This window comes from Callionymus lyra, chromosome 15 (assembly GCF_982586985.1).
Source record: "Callionymus lyra chromosome 15, fCalLyr1.hap1.1, whole genome shotgun sequence".
In the NCBI taxonomy this organism is placed as follows: domain Eukaryota; kingdom Metazoa; phylum Chordata; class Actinopteri; order Syngnathiformes; family Callionymidae; genus Callionymus; species Callionymus lyra.
This window is the reverse complement of record NC_141832.1, coordinates 7,175,829-7,194,708: the sequence shown is the minus strand read 5'-3', so window position 1 is coordinate 7,194,708 and position 18,880 is coordinate 7,175,829. Positions and strand designations below refer to the sequence as shown.

At 42.1% G+C, this 18,880-nt stretch overlaps 1 protein-coding gene across 1 annotated transcript in view; it reads left to right on the top strand.

Moving 5' to 3' along the window:
- LOC148064710 (neurexophilin-1) overlaps positions 1 to 18,280 on the top strand; it is a 19,657-nt gene extending 1,377 nt beyond the window's left edge. The window contains exon 2 of the mRNA XM_087809092.1: positions 17,383 to 18,280. Within this exon, the coding sequence (XP_087665218.1) occupies positions 17,383 to 18,126 (744 nt within the window). The 3' untranslated portion in view covers positions 18,127 to 18,280. The remainder of the gene's footprint in view (positions 1 to 17,382) is intronic.
- The last annotated feature ends 600 nt before the right edge of the window (positions 18,281 to 18,880 follow it).

The following is an 18,880-nucleotide window of genomic DNA, read 5'->3' as shown; positions in this document are numbered from 1 at the left end:
TTCATAAATATAAATAATTATCTTCAATAATTAACTTTTGTCACGACAGTCTGGTGTCAGAGGTAGGATTCTTGGTCACTAGCGTCTGGTGTCAGAGGTAGGATTCTTGGTCACGAGCGTCTGGTGTCAGAGGTAGGATTCTTGGTCACAAGCGTCTGGTGTCAGAGGTAGGATTCTTGGTCACGAGCGTCTGGTGTCAGAGGTAGGATTCTTGGTCATGAGCGTCTGGTGTCAGAGGTAGGATTCTTGGTCACGAGCGTCTGGTGTCAGAGGTAGGATTCTTGGTCACAAGCGTCTGGTGTCAGAGGTAGGATTCTTGGTCATGAGAGTCTGGTGTCAGAGGTAGGATTCTTGGTCACGAGCGTCTGGTGTCAGAGGTAGGATTCTTGGTCATGAGAGTCTGGTGTCAGAGGTAGGATTCTTGGTCACAAGCGTCTGGTGTCAGAGGTAGGATTCTTGGTCACGAGCGTCTGGTGTCAGAGGTAGGATTCTTGGTCATGAGAGTCTGGTGTCAGAGGTAGGATTCTTGGTCATGAGGGTCTGGTGTCAGAGGTAGGATTCTTGGTCACTAGCGTCTGGTGTCAGAGGTAGGATTCTTGGTCACTAGCGTCTGGTGTCAGAGGTAGGATTCTTGGTCACGAGCGTCTGGTGTCAGAGGTAGGATTCTTGGTCACTAGCGTCTGGTGTCAGAGGTAGGATTCTTGGTCACGAGCGTCTGGTGTCAGAGGTAGGATTCTTGGTCACTAGCGTCTGGTGTCAGAGGTAGGATTCTTGGTCATGAGGGTCTGGTGTCAGAGGTAGGATTCTTGGTCACGAGCGTCTGGTGTCAGAGGTAGGATTCTTGGTCATGAGGGTCTGGTGTCAGAGGTAGGATTCTTGGTCACGAGCGTCTGGTGTCAGAGGTAGGATTCTTGGTCACGAGCGTCTGGTGTCAGAGGTAGGATTCTTGGTCATGAGGGTCTGGTGTCAGAGGTAGGATTCTTGGTCATGAGGGTCTGGTGTCAGAGGTAGGATTCTTGGTCACGAGCGTCTGGTGTCAGAGGTAGGATTCTTGGTCACGAGCGTCTGGTGTCAGAGGTAGGATTCTTGGTCATGAGGGTCTGGTGTCAGAGGTAGGATTCTTGGTCATGAGGGTCTGGTGTCAGAGGTAGGATTCTTGGTCACGAGCGTCTGGTGTCAGAGGTAGGATTCTTGGTCATGAGGGTCTGGTGTCAGAGGTAGGATTCTTGGTCATGAGGGTCTGGTGTCAGAGGTAGGATTCTTGGTCATGAGCGTCTGGTGTCAGAGGTAGGATTCTTGGTCACAAGCGTCTGGTGTCAGAGGTAGGATTCTTGGTCACGAGAGTCTGGTGTCAGAGGTAGGATTCTTGGTCACTAGCGTCTGGTGTCAGAGGTAGGATTCTTGGTCACGAGAGTCTGGTGTCAGAGGTAGGATTCTTGGTCACTAGCGTCTGGTGTCAGAGGTAGGATTCTTGGTCACGAGAGTCTGGTGTCAGAGGTAGGATTCTTGGTCACTAGCGTCTGGTGTCAGAGGTAGGATTCTTGGTCACGAGCGTCTGGTGTCAGAGGTAGGATTCTTGGTCACAAGCGTCTGGTGTCAGAGGTAGGATTCTTGGTCACGAGCGTCTGGTGTCAGAGGTAGGATTCTTGGTCACTAGCGTCTGGTGTCAGAGGTAGGATTCTTGGTCACGAGAGTCTGGTGTCAGAGGTAGGATTCTTGGTCACGAGCGTCTGGTGTCAGAGGTAGGATTCTTGGTCACGAGCGTCTGGTGTCAGAGGTAGGATTCTTGGTCACGAGTGTCTGGTGTCAGAGGTAGGATTCTTGGTCACGACAGTCTGGTGTCAGACGTAGGATTCTTGGTCACAAGCGTCTGGTGTCAGAGGTAGGATTCTTGGTCACGAGAGTCTGGTGTCAGAGGTAGGATTCTTGGTCACGAGAGTCTGGTGTCAGAGGTAGGATTTTTGGTCACGAGCGTCTGGTGTCAGAGGTAGGATTCTTGGTCACGAGAGTCTGGTGTCAGAGGTAGGATTTTTGGTCACGAGCGTCTGGTGTCAGAGGTAGGATTCTTGGTCACGACAGTCTGGTGTCAGAGGTAGGATTCTTGGTCACGAGCGTCTGGTGTCAGAGGTAGGATTCTTGGTCACGAGCGACTGGTGTCAGAGGTAGGATTCTTGGTCACGAGCGTCTGGTGTCAGAGGTAGGATTCTTGGTCACGAGCGACTGGTGTCAGAGGTAGGATTCTTGGTCACGAGCGTCTGGTGTCAGAGGTAGGATTCTTGGTCACGAGCGACTGGTGTCAGAGGTAGGATTCTTGGTCACGAGCGACTGGTGTCAGAGGTAGGATTGTTGGTCACGAGCGACTGGTGTCAGAAGTAGGATTCTCGGTCACGAGCGACTGGTGTCAGAGGTAGGATTCTTGGTCACGACAGTCTGGTGTCAGAGGTAGGATTCTTGGTCACGAGCGTCTGGTTTCAGAGGTAGGATTCTTGGTCACGAGCGTCTGGTGTCAGAGGTAGGATTCTTGGTCACAAGCGTCTGGTGTCAGAGGTAGGATTCTTGGTCACGAGCGTCTGGTGTCAGAGGTAGGATTCTTGGTCACAAGCGTCTGGTGTCAGAGGTAGGATTCTTGGTCACGAGCGTCTGGTGTCAGAGGTAGGATTCTTGGTCACGAGCGTCTGGTGTCAGAGGTAGGATTCTTGGTCACAAGCGTCTGGTGTCAGAGGTAGGATTCTTGGTCACGAGCGTCTGGTGTCAGAGGTAGGATTCTTGGTCACGAGAGTCTGGTGTCAGAGGTAGGATTTTTGGTCACGAGCGTCTGGTGTCAGAGGTAGGATTCTTGGTCACGACAGTCTGGTGTCAGAGGTAGGATTCTTGGTCACGAGCGTCTGGTGTCAGAGGTAGGATTCTTGGTCACGAGCGACTGGTGTCAGAGGTAGGATTCTTGGTCACGAGCGTCTGGTGTCAGAGGTAGGATTCTTGGTCACGAGCGACTGGTGTCAGAGGTAGGATTCTTGGTCACGAGCGTCTGGTGTCAGAGGTAGGATTCTTGGTCACGAGCGACTGGTGTCAGAGGTAGGATTCTTGGTCACGAGCGACTGGTGTCAGAGGTAGGATTGTTGGTCACGAGCGACTGGTGTCAGAAGTAGGATTCTCGGTCACGAGCGACTGGTGTCAGAGGTAGGATTCTTGGTCACGACAGTCTGGTGTCAGAGGTAGGATTCTTGGTCACGAGCGTCTGGTTTCAGAGGTAGGATTCTTGGTCACGAGCGTCTGGTGTCAGAGGTAGGATTCTTGGTCACAAGCGTCTGGTGTCAGAGGTAGGATTCTTGGTCACGAGCGTCTGGTGTCAGAGGTAGGATTCTTGGTCACAAGCGTCTGGTGTCAGAGGTAGGATTCTTGGTCACGAGCGTCTGGTGTCAGAGGTAGGATTCTTGGTCACGAGAGTCTGGTGTCAGAGGTAGGATTCTTGGTCACGAGAGTCTGGTGTCAGAGGTAGGATTCTTGGTCACTAGCGTCTGGTGTCAGAGGTAGGATTCTTGGTCACGAGAGTCTGGTGTCAGAGGTAGGATTCTTGGTCACGAGCGTCTGGTGTCAGAGGTAGGATTCTTGGTCACGAGCGTCTGGTGTCAGAGGTAGGATTCTTGGTCACAAGAGTCTGGTGTCAGAGGTAGGATTCTTGGTCACGAGCGTCTGGTGTCAGAGGTAGGATTCTTGGTCACGAGCGTCTGGTGTCAGAGGTAGGATTCTTGGTCACGAGCGTCTGGTGTCAGAGGTAGGATTCTTGGTCACGAGCGACTGGTGTCAGAGGTAGGATGACAGAATCTTGGTTGAACCTACAAAAGTCCACGAGGTGTTCGCGGGACACGTACATCTCAAGGTTGATGTTCCCCCGCCAGAGTGCGTGACGTCCCGCGGAGGATCATCTGGCCCTCGTTAGCCTCGTCACGTGACCTGCTGGCGGGAGTCGTTAATTACAATCTGGCGCGTGGTCTCGAGCGAGCACAACAAAGTGCAGCTTCCTGTGTGAGTGACAGTCGAGCGTGTAAAGCTCGCAGACAAATCGTTCTCTTTCATGTTCGACTCTCCCACGAATTAAAAGCAGCTTTTAATGAGGGATGGTCTGGAAAACATCCTGCAGGCTGGAGATGAGGAAACATCGAGGAGAGATTGAGAAGATGTTTGATGTTCCTCGTGAGAGGTTCTCTGTTGGTGTCCGTCATGTTCGTCACATGACCCGCGTGTTTGTGCGCTGAAGAGAATCGTTAAAGTTTGATTCAAGTTTTTATCTAATTCTCTCTTGTTTTATGACTTTATCCCAAACTACTGACAATACTTTATAAACGTATATTCATTTAACATTTTTTTTGTACCACATGTCATTAACTGATGTATTTTTAGTGTATTATGAATAAAATAAAATACATTTTAAGATGATTTTCTATGTTTTTCAATTCATATCTCGTCATAAACATATTGACGTTGTTTCCTCTGGATTTTATACTTTTAAAACATAAATAAAGTATGCTTATTTATAAACATAATTACAATGTTATCACTCAGATAATGTAGGTGTTCTTCTTCTTCCCACTAAAATGTCTGTATACTATAGAACGTCTCAATTTAAAAAAGTCATTTTAAATCCGTGAGGTCAAAGGTCAGAGAAACTATTTTATTTAGGATTTATTTATATTTATTTCGAACTTTTCTCTAAATTTGACTTCAGGTTTGTTTGTGGAGAGACTCGAGTCACACGAGGATAAAAGGTTTGGTTCTTGTCTCAGTGTTGAGCTCCGGGCGACTCTTGTCGAGTCTGACGGAGACGAGAATGAAACCGAGGACCCCCCCTCAGACCCGCACCCCCTCCCACAGAACTCAGCTGGGGGTCTGGAGGATTCATTAGTCCCGCGACGTTGATGAATTATTAATCTGTTGTTACATGAAGAACGTTTAAAGCAGAGATTAACTCGTCGTCACATCTTCTGTTGTCCAGGTGTTGTGTTCAGGTGCTCATGAGCAACGCGTGAGGTTTGCTGGTTCTGATCCACCATCAGACCTCGAACACACACTTGATCCACCATCAGACCTCGAACACACACTTGATCCACCATCAGACCTCGAACACACACTTGTGTTCGTCGTAATGTAGCTGCAAACACACACAACGTTTGCGTCTTTTTTAGTCACCAAACAAAAGAAAGTCGTGGTTAGCGACGGCTAACATTTGCTCATCTTACTTTGCTAACTGCTTTTTGTGTGTGTGTCGGTGTGTGTACGTTTATTTGTGTATGTGTGTGTGGGTATATGTACTTGTGTGTGTGTGTACGTTTATTTGTGCATGTGTGTGTGGGTATATGTACTTGTGTGTGTGTTGTGGTTTATTTTACTACGCAGAAAGAGGGTGTTAGCAATGGCTTACAATTAGCTCATTTTACTTTGCTAACTGATTTTTGTGTGTGTGTCGAGGTGTGTACATTTATTTGTGTATGTGTGTGTGGTTATATGTACTTGTGTGTGTGTGTGTGTGTAAGTGTGTGTACGTTTATTTGTGTATGTGTGTGTAGGTATATGTACTTGTGTGTGTGTGTGTGTGTTGGTGTGTGTATGTGTGTGTGGGTATATGTACTTGTGTGTGTATGTGTGTGTGGATATATGTACTTGTGTGTGTGTGTGTGTGTGTGTTGGTGTGTGTATGTGTGAGTGGGTATATATACTTGTGTGTGTTGGTGTGTGTATGTGTGAGTGGGTATATATACTTGTGTGTGTTGGTGTGTGTATGTGTGAGTGGGTATATATACTTGTGTGTGTTGGTGTGTGTATGTGTGTGTGGGTATATGTACTTGTGTGCGTTGGTGTGTGTATGTGTGAGTGGGTATATATACTTGTGTGTGTTGGTGTGTGTATGTGTGAGTGGGTATATATACTTGTGTGTGTTGGTGTGTGTATGTGAGTGTGGGTATATGTACTTGTGTGTGTTGGTGTGTGTATGTGTGAGTGGGTATATATACTTGTGTGTGTTGGTGTGTGTATGTGAGTGTGGGTATATGTACTTGTGTGCGTTGGTGTGTGTATGTGTGTGTGGGTATATGTACTTGTGTGTGCGTGTTGGTGTGTGTACGTTTATTTGTGTATGTGTGTGTGGGTATATGTACTTGTGTCTGTGTGTGTACGTTTATTTGTGTATGTGTGTGTAGGTATATGTACTTGTGTGTGTGTTGTGGTGGCAGAAAGAGGGTGTTAGCAATGGCTAACAATTAGCAAACGTAGTTAACGCCAAAAGCGCTCGTTTGTGTTCACGTGTGTGTTAAGAATGTGTATTTGTGTGTGCATGTGTGTGTTGTGGACGCGAATCAAAAGATGTTGACAACATTGTAACAATTACATCTTAGCTGTGTTTGTGTGTATTGGTTGTGTAACCAAAGAACTGGATGTCACTTCCTACAGCGCGTTGTTGTGTATTGTTAGGACGTTAAAATGATATAAAATGATATAAAATGATATAAAATGATATAAAATGATCATGAATAGATATTTAATGATATAAAATGATTTAAAATGATCATGGATAGATATTAATGATATAAAATGATATAAAACGATATAAAATGATCATGAATAGATATTAATGATATAAAATGATATAAAACGATTTTAAAATGATCATGAATAGATATTAATGATATAAAATGATATAAAACGATATAAAATGATCATGAATAGATATTAATGATATAAAATGATATAAAACGATATAAAATGATCATGAATAGATATTAATGATATAAAATGATATAAAACGATTTTAAAATGATCATGAATAGATATTAAATGATATAAAATGATCATGAATAGATATTTAATGATATAAAATGATCATGAATAGATATTAAATGATATAAAATGATCATGAATAGATATTAATGATATAAAACGATTTAAAATGATCATGAATAGATATTAATGATATAAAATGATATAAAACGATATAAAATGATCATGAATAGATATTAAATGATATAAAATGATCATGAATAGATATTTAATGATATAAAACGATATAAAATGAACATGAATAGATATTAATGATATAAAATGATTTAAAATGATCATGAATAGATATTAAATGATATAAAATGATCATAAAATGATATAAAACGATATAAAATGATCATGAATAGATATTAAATGATATAAAATGATCATGAATAGATATTAAATGATATAAAATGATCATGAATAGATATTAATGATATAAAATGATTTAAAATGATCATGGATAGATATTTAATGATATAAAATATCTATAAAATGATATAGACGATCATAAAATAGATCCATCTTCACCACACGTCTGCGCCTCTTCGGACGCCTGCTGCGCCTGCGACCTCGCATCAGAGTTGAAGTAGAACATGTGACTCATCTGGTCAATAACAAGTCCTGGGTCAAGTTGACTGAGCCTGGACGTCTGGTAACGCTGCGGTAACCATGGTGACGACCTGGTGAAGGTCGACGGCGTTTTCAAGTAGATCCGCGACACGAACGACAAGTTTTCTCCAGAACGACATGAAAAGACGAAGAGTTGCTCGTCCTTCATCCACAGTTTGTGTTCATTGTGTGAGTCAACAGCTGCGCTCCGGCGCGGGAATGTTCCGGAGACCAAGGCTGGCCTCGTGACCCTCAGTTTGTTCTTCAGCTGAAGATTCACCAGAACAAGAGTCTCAGCCTCAGACACATGTGGTCTACTCTGGGTACTCCTGTGTGTGACTGCTGTGTGTGTGTCTGTGTCTGCTGTGTGTGTGACTGCTGTGTGTGTGACTGCTGTGTGTGTGTGTGTCTGCTGTGTGTGTGTCTGCGTTTGTCTGCTGTGTGTGTCTGGGTCTGCTGTGTGTGTGTGTGTGTGTGCCGTGTGTGTGTGTCTGTGTCTGCTGTGTGTGGGTCTGTGTGTGTGTGTGTGTGTGTGTGTGTGTCTGTGTGTGTGTGTGTGTGTGTCTGCTGTGTGTGTGTCTGCCGTGTTTGTGTGTGACTGCTGTGTGTGTCTGCTGTGTGTGTGTCTGCCGTGTGTGTGTCTGCCGTGTGTGTGTCTGCTATGTCTGTGACTGCTGTGTGTGTCTGCTGTGTGTGTGTCTGCTGTGTGTATGTCTGCCATGTGTGTGACTGCTGTGTGTGTCTGCTGTGTGTGTGTCTGCCGTGTGTGTGTCTGCCGTGTGTGTGTCTGCCGTGTGTGTGTCTGCTATGTGTGCGGGTCTCTGTGTGTGTGTCTGCCGTGTGTGTGTCTGCCGTGTGTGTGTCTGCCGTGTGTGTGTCTGCTATGTGTGTGACTGCTGTGTGTGTCTGCTGTGTGTGTGTCTGCTACGTGTGCGGGTCTGTGTGTGTGTCTGCCGTGTGTGCAGGTCTGTGTCAGTGTTGTGTCAGTGTGTGTGTCAGTGTGTGTGTCAGTGTGTGTGTCAGTGTGTGTGTAACTAGTACCATCATAGACCAGTATCTACTAACACCTCACTTCACAAACTCTGACCAATCGTCTGAGTTACACCTTCTCGCCCTGAACAGCTGGGACACTGACTTTATCAAGGTCAACATGTTTCCTGGAGTGTTTTCATGAAGTCGTTCTTCTCGAGACCTTGAAAACCTTTTCTTTGTTGAACCAGAACAAACGTTCAACAACGTTCCCTCAGACTCGAACCTTCTCATCAATAAACTGAAGATTCCTCTCAAGAACCGGGTCCACGTGAAGAACTCAAACCCCTAAAGCAGGAGTCGACCCCGTGACCTCACGGCGCTGCACACGCTGCCGAGGAGCAGGACGTGACATTTATCTCCTGGACCTCGAACCTCGGGGGAACTTCTCTGCAGTGGTTCCTCCAGCAGCCCCGAGACAGACGGGTCACCCGGCGCCGAGACGGAGAGAAACCTTGAAGGACTCGAGCCTTGGAAGTGACAGAGAAATCCGTGCCTGGAGAGCAGGGTGGGAGGAGGTCCCTGGAGATGAAGATCAGGAGTCGATGAAGGAACCACTTCACGCTGAAGAAACAGAACAATCTCGTTGTTTAAACAGAACCAGAATCAGGTCCAGAAATGTCTCGTGTGAAACCAACAACACTTGACCTCCATCCTGGTGCCTCCATGGACCAGGCTTGACCGGATCTTCTTCGGTGGCATCAACGCTCCCTTGACACCATCTGTGAAACTTGCAAGTGCTGCTGGGAGGTCGTGAAGGTCAAGTCTTGCTGTGGGGTTGTGAAGGTCAAGTGTTGCTGGGAGGTCCTGAAGGTCAAGTGTTGCTGGGAGGTCGTGAGGGTCAAGTGTTACTGGGAGGTCCTGAAGGTCAAGTGTTGATGGGAGGTCGTGAAGGTCAAGTGTTGCAGAACTTCAGTCTCTGGACCAGGTTTTATAACATTTGTAACGACTTTGATCGACTTAAGTCTTCGTGAAGACGATAAAACACATTCCTCTACTTCATGTTCTTCATCATGTGTGTCTTCATGTTTCTCTTCATGTGTGTCTTCATGTTTCTCTTCATGTGTGTCTTCATGTGTGTCTTCATGTGTGTCTTCATGTTTCTCTTCATGTGTGTCTTCATGTGTGTCTTCATGTGTGTCTTCATGTTTCTCTTCATGTGTGTCTTCATGTTTCTCTTCATGTGTGTCTTCATGTTTCTCTTCATGTGTGTCTTCATGTTTCTCTTCATGTGTGTCTTCATGTGTGTCTTCATGTTTCTCTTCATGTGTGTCTTCATGTTTCTCTTCATGTTTGTCTTCATGTGTGTCTTCATGTGTGTCTTCATGTTTCTCTTCATGTTTGTCTTTATGTGTGTCTTCATGTGTGTCTTCATGTGTGTCTTCAAATGTGTCTTCAAGTGTGTCTTCAAGTGTGTCTTCATGTTTCTCTTCATGTGTGTCTTCATGTCTCACTTCATGTTTCTCTTCATATGTGTCTTCATGTGTGTCTTCATGTGTGTCTTCATATGTGTCTTCATGTGTGTCTTCATATGTGTCTTCATATGTGTCTTCATGTGTGTCTTCATGTGTGTCTTCATATGTGTCTTCATGTGTGTCTTCATGTGTGTCTTCATATGTGTCTTCATGTGTGTCTTCATGTGTGTCTTTATGTGTATCTTCATGTGTGTCTTCATGTGTGTCTTTATGTGTGTCTTTATGTGTGTCTTCATGTTTGTCTTCATGTGTGTCTTCATGTGTGTCTTCATGTGTGTCTTCATGTTTCTCTTCATGTGTGTCTTCATGTGTGTCTTCATGTTTCTCTTCATGTGTGTCTTCATGTGTGTCTTCATGTTTCTCTTCATGTGTGTCTTCATGTGTGTCTTCATGTGTGTCTTCACGTGTGTCTTCACGTGTGTCTTCATGTTTGTCTTCATGTTTCTCTTCATGTGTGTCTTCATGTTTGTCTTCATGTTTGTCTTCATATGTGTCTTTATGTTTGTCTTCATGTTTCTTTTCATGTTTGTCTTCATGTTTCTCTTCATGTTTGTCTTCATGTGTGTCTTCATGTTTCTCTTCATGTGTGTCTTCATGTGTGTCTTCATGTGTGTCTTCATGTTTCTCTTCATGTGTGTCTTCATGTGTGTCTTCATGTTTCTCTTCATGTGTGTCTTCATGTGTGTCTTCATGTTTCTCTTCATGTGTGTCTTCATGTGTGTCTTCATGTGTGTCTTCACGTGTGTCTTCACGTGTGTCTTCATGTTTGTCTTCATGTTTCTCTTCATGTGTGTCTTCATGTTTGTCTTCATGTTTGTCTTCATATGTGTCTTTATGTTTGTCTTCATGTTTCTTTTCATGTTTGTCTTCATGTTTCTCTTCATGTTTGTCTTCATGTGTGTCTTCATGTTTCTCTTCATGTGTGTCTTCATGTGTGTATTTATGTGTGTCTTCATGTTTCTCTTCATGTGTGTCTTCATGTGTGTCTTCATGTGTGTCTTCATGTGTGTCTTCATGTTTCTCTTCATGTGTGTCTTCATGTGTGTCTTCATGTGTGTCTTCATGTGTGTCTTCACGTGTGTCTTCACGTGTGTCTTCATGTTTGTCTTCATGTTTCTCTTCATGTGTGTCTTCATGTTTGTCTTCATGTTTGTCTTCATATGTGTCTTTATGTTTGTCTTCATGTTTCTTTTCATGTTTGTCTTCATGTTTGTCTTCATGTTTCTTTTCATGTTTGTCTTCATGTTTCTCTTCATGTGTGTCTTCATGTGTGTATTTATGTGTGTCTTCATGTTTCTCTTCATGTTTGTCTTCATGTGTGTCTTCATGTTTCTCTTCATGTGTGTCTTCATGTGTGTCTTCATGTGTGTCTTCATGTGTGTCTTCACGTGTGTCTTCACGTGTGTCTTCATGTTTGTCTTCATGTTTCTCTTCATGTGTGTCTTCATGTTTGTCTTCATGTTTGTCTTCATATGTGTCTTTATGTTTGTCTTCATGTTTCTTTTCATGTTTGTCTTCATGTTTGTCTTCATGTTTCTCTTCATGTGTGTCTTCATGTGTGTATTTATGTGTGTCTTCATGTTTCTCTTCATGTTTGTCTTCATGTTCTTCTTCATCATGTTCAAACTATTTTTCGGAAGTATTTGATCAACATGTATTTAACACAAACGTGTGTGTCGCGGCGGCTGCTGGTCATAATGTTGTGTTACCAGACGGACAATCATCAGAGCAGGAGATTGTGTGCTCGAGAGGTCGCACATAAGTCATCTCCAGATTGTGTGTTATCAACACTCGCTGTGTGTGGATTGTGGAGTGGGCGTCCTCGAGTGTGTTGTTGTGGAAACAAAGTCTTTTATCTTCGTTAACATCAAATCAACGTCACAAACGACAACACAACAGGAAAATGATGACAAATCACTCAAATACACAATGTCAACACAACAGTGTCTCTAACAACAGGAATGAATCCCTTGAAATCAAACAAAACATGACAATCTCATGTAACAACAGTGAGACAACACAACAGTTACACAACAATCACACGACAAACTATTACACAAGCATCAGTAAACAACAAATCTTTCAACACAACAACAACAACAACAATCAACACATCACTTGAAATAAAACAACACAAAAGACTCAATACATACAATACGTCTCTCAACACACAACAACTGACCTGTCAACACAAACAACACAACAAAAGTTAAATCAGTTTGATTGTGAAACAGTTTCACGACAAGTGGCGTCACTTGAAGTATCATCGGGTCAGAACCTTCGTCGATATCTCATCATGTGATCGTCCCAGAGCCAATCATGGAGCAGCGTCGGCCATTTTGAATGTGGACAGACTCGCTGTGACTCGTGAGTCAAACGTTCACGTCGAGAGTTTATTGAACGAGTCGCTCTGTGACTCAAACTCGATCACATGACTTTCTTACACCAGGAAGTGAACGTGACTGTGTCGGTGTCTGTGTGTGTATTGATGTCTGTGTATTTATGTGTGTGTGTATTTATGTGTGTGTGTATTTATGTGTGTGTGTATTTATGTGTGTGTGTATTTATGTGTGTCTGTGTGTTTATTTATGTGTGTGTGTATTTATGTGTGTCTGTGTGTTTATTTATGTCTGTCTGTGTGTTTATTTATGTGTGTGTATTTATGTGTGTCTGTGTGTTTATTTATGTGTGTGTGTATTTGTGTGTATGTGTGTATTTATGTGTGTGTGTATTTATGTGTGTCTGTGTGTGTTTTTATCTGTGTCTGTGTGTTTCTGTATTTATGTGTGTATTTATGTGTGTGTGTATTTATGGTTGTCTGTGTGTTTATGTGTGCGTGTGTGTATTTATGTGTGTATATGTGTGTGTGTATTTATGTGTGCATGTGTGTATTTATGTGTGTGTGTGTATTTATGTGTGGGTGGGTTTTAATGTGTGTGTGTGTGTGTGTGTGTGTATTTATGTGTGTGTGTGTATTTATGTGTGTGTGTTTTTATTTGTGTGTGTGTATTTATGTATCCCTATTTATGTGGGTGTGTATTTATGTATATGTGTGTGTTTATTTGTGTGTGTCTGTGTATGTACACACAGACATAAAAACACACACAAACATCCCCCCACACACACACACATAAATACACACACACACACACACATAAATACACACACACACACATAAATACACACACGCACACACACACACACACACATAAATACGCACACACACACATACACACACACACACACATAAATACACACACGCACACACACACACACACATAAATACGCACACACACACATAAATACACACACGCACACACACACACACACACACATAAATACACACACGCACACACACACACACACACACACACACACGCACACACACACATAAATACACACACACACACATAAATACACACACACACACACACACATACACATAAATACGCACACACACATAAATACACACATAAATACGCATACATAAAAACACAAACAAACAAACACGCACACACACACACACATAAATACACACACGCACACACACACACACACATAAATACACACACGCACACACACACACACACACACACGCACATAAATACGCACACACACACATAAATACACACACACACACGTACACATAAATACGCACACACACACATAAATACACACACATACACACATACACATAAATACGCACACACACATAAAAACACAAACAAACAAACACGCACACACACACACACGCACACACACAAGTGTCATCGTTGTGAAGCTCGACGCATCAGCAGCTAATACTCGATCAATGACTCAAAGACGTGGATCGATCCGATCACTGAGCCGACTCTTCTCAGCCGAGTCAATTACCGACTCTTCTACACAACACATGTCAGTTTCATCTCTTCCGTCTACACACTCTACACACTCTACACACTCTACACACTCTACACACTCTACACACTCTACACACTCTACACACTCTACACACTCTCAATCACAGCACACCAGCTCAACACAACTACACTAATCATGACACATCGATGAACACAACAACAACTCATTTAGAGAAATCTATGAACGACTCACTTAAGATGACGAACAGATCCATGAACTAGAAGACTCGCTAATTATGACGAATCTATGAACACAAAGAATCACTAAACATGACAAACGAGTCTTTAAACACAAAAATGAATCACGAGTCAATGAATCACGAGTCAATGAATCACGAGTCAGTGAATCATGAGTCAATGAATAATGAGTCAATGAATCATGAGTCAATGAATCACGAGTCAATGAATCACGAGTCAATGAATCACGAGTCAATGAATCACCAGTCAATGAATAACAAGTCAATGAATCATGAGTCAATGAATAATGAGTCAATGAATCACGAGTCAATGAATCACGAGTCAATGAATCACGAGTCAATGAATCACCAGTCAATGAATAACAAGTCAATGAATCACGAGTCAATGAATCACGAGTCAATGAATAATGAGTCAATGAATCACGAGTCAATGAATCACGAGTCAATGAATCACGAGTCAATGAATCACGAGTCAATGAATCACGAGTCAATGAATAATGAGTCAATGAATCATGAGTCAATGAATCACGAGTCAATGAATCACGAGTCAATGAATAATGAGTCAATGAATCACGAGTCAATGAATCACGAGTCAATGAATCACGAGTCAATGAATAACAAGTCAGTGAATCATGAGTCAATGAATAATGAGTCAATGACTCATGAGTCAATGAATCACCAGTCAATGAATAACAAGTCAATGAATAATGAGTCAATGAATCACGAGTCAATGAATCACCAGTCAATGAATAACAAGTCAATGAATCACGAGTCAATGAATCACGAGTCAATGAATCACCAGTCAATGAATAACAAGTCAATGAATCATGAGTCAATGAATAATGAGTCAATGAATCACGAGTCAATGAATCACGAGTCAATGAATCACGAGTCAATGAATCACGAGTCAATGAATAACAAGTCAGTGAATCATGAGTCAATGAATAATGAGTCAATGACTCATGAGTCAATGAATAAAAAGTCAATGAATAAAAAGTCAATGAATAAAAAGTCAATGAATAAAAAGTCAATGAATCACGCGTCAATGACTCATGAATCAATGAGTCACGTGTCTTCGAGTCACATTGGCTCCTGCACTCACAGACTCTCACTCACTGGGCGGGAGACTCGGGTCGAGGCTGATCATCCGTCACAGTAACAGCTGATTAGTGCCAGTAGAGTTGACAGTTTCTCCGCTTCTCCCTTCACTCCTGCTGCGCTGCAGCCTCTTCGTCCACGAGTGACTCACAATTACCAAAGTCTGGAGCCGACCGTCGACTCGCTCGCACAACACGCGTGTTCTGATGATCAAATACCTGCTCAGAGCACAGAGGTGAGCACGAGTCACGGTGACCCTAGTGACCTCAGTGACCTCAGTGACCCCGGTGACCTCAGTGATATGGATGTGAATCTGGCGCCTTTTAGTACTGCAGCAGAAATGCTGTGATATTGAAATATAAAAGAAATTTGACTTAAATTACGATTTTTGAATCACGAGTCAATGAATCACGAGTCAATGAATCACAAGTTAATGAATCACGAGTCAATGAATCACGAGTCAATAAATCACGAGTCAATGAATCATGAGCTAATTATTCATGAACTAAAGTATCAAAAGTCAATGCTTATGAGTTAGTGTATCATGAGTCATTTAGTCAAGAGTCAATGAATCACGAGTCAATGAATCACAAGTCAATGAATCACAAGTCAATGAATCACGAGTCAATGAATCACAAGTCAATGAATCACGAGTCAATGAATCACGAGTCAATGAATAACGAGTCAATGAATCACGAGTCAATGAATCACAAGTCAATGAATCACAAGTTAATGAATCACGAGTCAATGAATCACAAGTTAATGAATCACGAGTCAATGAATCACAAGTTAATGAATCACGAGTCAATGAATCACAAGTTAATGAATCACGAGTCAATGAATCACGAGTCAATAAATCATGAGTCAATGAATCACGAGTTAATGTCTCACAAGATAATGAATCGTGAGTCAATGAATCATGAACTAAATAATCAAAAGTCAATGTTTACGAGTTAGTGAATCATGAGTCAATGAAGATAATCTAAGATAATCTGCTGAAATATTAATAATAAACAAGATTCATGATGCTAATGCTAACACACATTAAGCTAACATCGGTGTCAAGTCTTGACTGTAACAAGAGCTAAAAACAAACATTAGCTTCTTAGCTTGAATAAAAACAATAGTTTTATTTTGTAAATTGACATTAAAAATCAACAATTATCTCATATTTAAAAAACATCAAAACTAGCGCTAAGCTAAGCTAACTCTGATTCACGCTAGTTTGAATATTTTAAATCATTTAACACAAACAGAGATTGATATTTTTAATTCAATATAAATGTTGATATAAGAGTGTGTGTGTGTGTGTGTGTGTGTGTGTGTGTGTGTGGGTGTTGTGCAAATAAAACTATTCAAAGTGTTTCACAACAAAACTTTATTATCAAACATAGAAACACAAAAGTTTAATATTATTTAATTATCACATGAATCCAGGAAATGAAATACATAAATCACGTGACATCATTTTGTAAACATTTTAAAAATAGGATTAAAAACAAGAAATGAATTGTTTTTATTTACAAAAAAACACGTTTGTTGTTTTGACTTCGATATGAAACGAACTTTGTTCATTTTAAAGTATGATTCTTTCTTTCCTCACGTGTTTGTTTATTTTTTTTCTCACTGTCAACGAATAAAACAAAGTGAAATAAAACAAACAACAAGAACCAACAGTCAAGTTTGAATTAATCTGAACACAATCGTAATAATTCACCGATTTAATCTCGTTCCGTTTGACTCTCTTACCTTTTTTATTCCTCCGTTTCTTTGACAGGTGAGAACAGGTGCGACTCCGATGAGCGGCGTGAAGCTACTAGAATAACTGCTGACCACTTCCGGTTACGTTAACACCATCTACCGATTTTCAAAATAAAAGTAGGCGGAAAATCGCCTTCAAAATAAATCGTATTGACACAAAACTATAACGAGGTTACGTTTAGTTTTGTGTTTGATTTGCGTTGGGTGTGTTTTTATTAATAATAATAATAATGAACAGTATTTAACACTTTATAAATATAGAGGGATTAATAAAGTTTATCTATAAACATCTAAAAATAAAACACAATAAAAAACACTATATAAAATAATATACTAACAATAATAAACATTAGTACAAGAATTAAAGGAGATAAATATATATATATATATAGTGTTGTTCGCTCAGGACTCAGAGTCTGGTGAACCAGGGAATAGAACCGACAACCCTCCACACCTGCAGCCCCTTCAATAACCCACTTCTCAACCTTCTCTGTCTTCCAGGTGGCTCTGGGCCAGGAGGACGACTCCACCGGCACCAAGACCTCCAAGAGCGTGGGGGTCCTGGCGGGTCCCCTGAGCCGCTGGATGCTCCAGGGCAAGGGCCGGGCCCCCAACGCCACCTCGCTGGAGCTGCCGTACCGCTCGCCCGGACCCTTCTCCAAGCAGGAGTTCTCCAAGCAGGAGTTCTGGGAGATGCTGGGCAGCGACCTGCTCCGGCCCGACGCCTCCAGCTCGCGGGTCAAGAGGCGACCCATCGTCAAGACCGGCAAGTTCAAGAAGATGTTCGGCTGGGGGGACTTCTACTCCAACATCAAGACGGTGCGGCTCAACCTGCTCATCACCGGCAAGATCGTGGACCACGGCAACGGCACCTTCAGCGTCTACTTCCGCCACAACTCCACGGGTCAGGGCAACATCTCCGTCAGCCTGGTGCCGCCCGTCAAGGCGGTGGAGTTCGACCTGGAGCGCCAGAGCGTGGTCTACCCCAAGGACTCCAAGATCTTCAACTGTCGCGTGGACTACGAGAAGGTGGACCGGAGCAAACGAACCTCGCTGTGCAACTACGATCCGTCCAAGACCTGCTTCCAGGAGCAGATCCAGAGCCACGTGTCCTGGATCTGCTCCAAGCCCTTCAAGGTCATCTGCATCTACATCTCCTTCTACAGCACGGACTACCGCCTGGTGCAGAAGGTCTGCCCGGACTACAACTACCACAACGAGATGCCGTACCTGCCGTCGGGCTAGAGGAGCCTCTGGAAAGCAGGATGCGTGTGAGGGGGGGGGGGGGTGGGTCTCGAAGCCCGACAGAACCTGTAGCCTAACGACACTGATATGCAAAACAGAACCACGTGGTCAGACCTTCAGTTTTTCATGGAGCTTCTTCTGGAAGATTCAGACCCGACGAGTCGATCGTTCATGATCTTCATTCATCCTTTAGCTCAGCTCTTTCTGCACCGATCAGGTTCGTCAGTGACACCAGAACCTTTTAAATGTTGAAACAATATTTAATTTAAAATAAATTATTTGTTTTGTTTCTGTATCAAAATTAATGACTTTTGTTTTAAATGTTTTACATTTTTCTATTTTAATTCAAACGTTTTAATTAATTAATTAATTGAAAGTTTGTTTAAAATAATGTTAGATGTAAGAGTTTTATATTTTAGTTCAAATCATTAAAAAATACATTTTATAAATTCAAAATTTAAATTCAATAATAAAATGTTGGTTTAATAGTATTTTTTGATTCATTCATTTGAATAAAAATACACATTTATATTGAAAATGTTTTTAATTTTAATTCAATGATAAAAATCAACCTTTTAGTCAAGAAATAATTTGATACAACAATTAAAAAACGTATCATTGCTTAGTAACAAAACAAAGTAATAATGAGTTTCAACATTTAAAATGTTTTCTGGTGACGTCGATTCACTGTAAACATCATAATAATCATGATATCAATGATATTAATGATGATCATAATAATCATAATAATCAT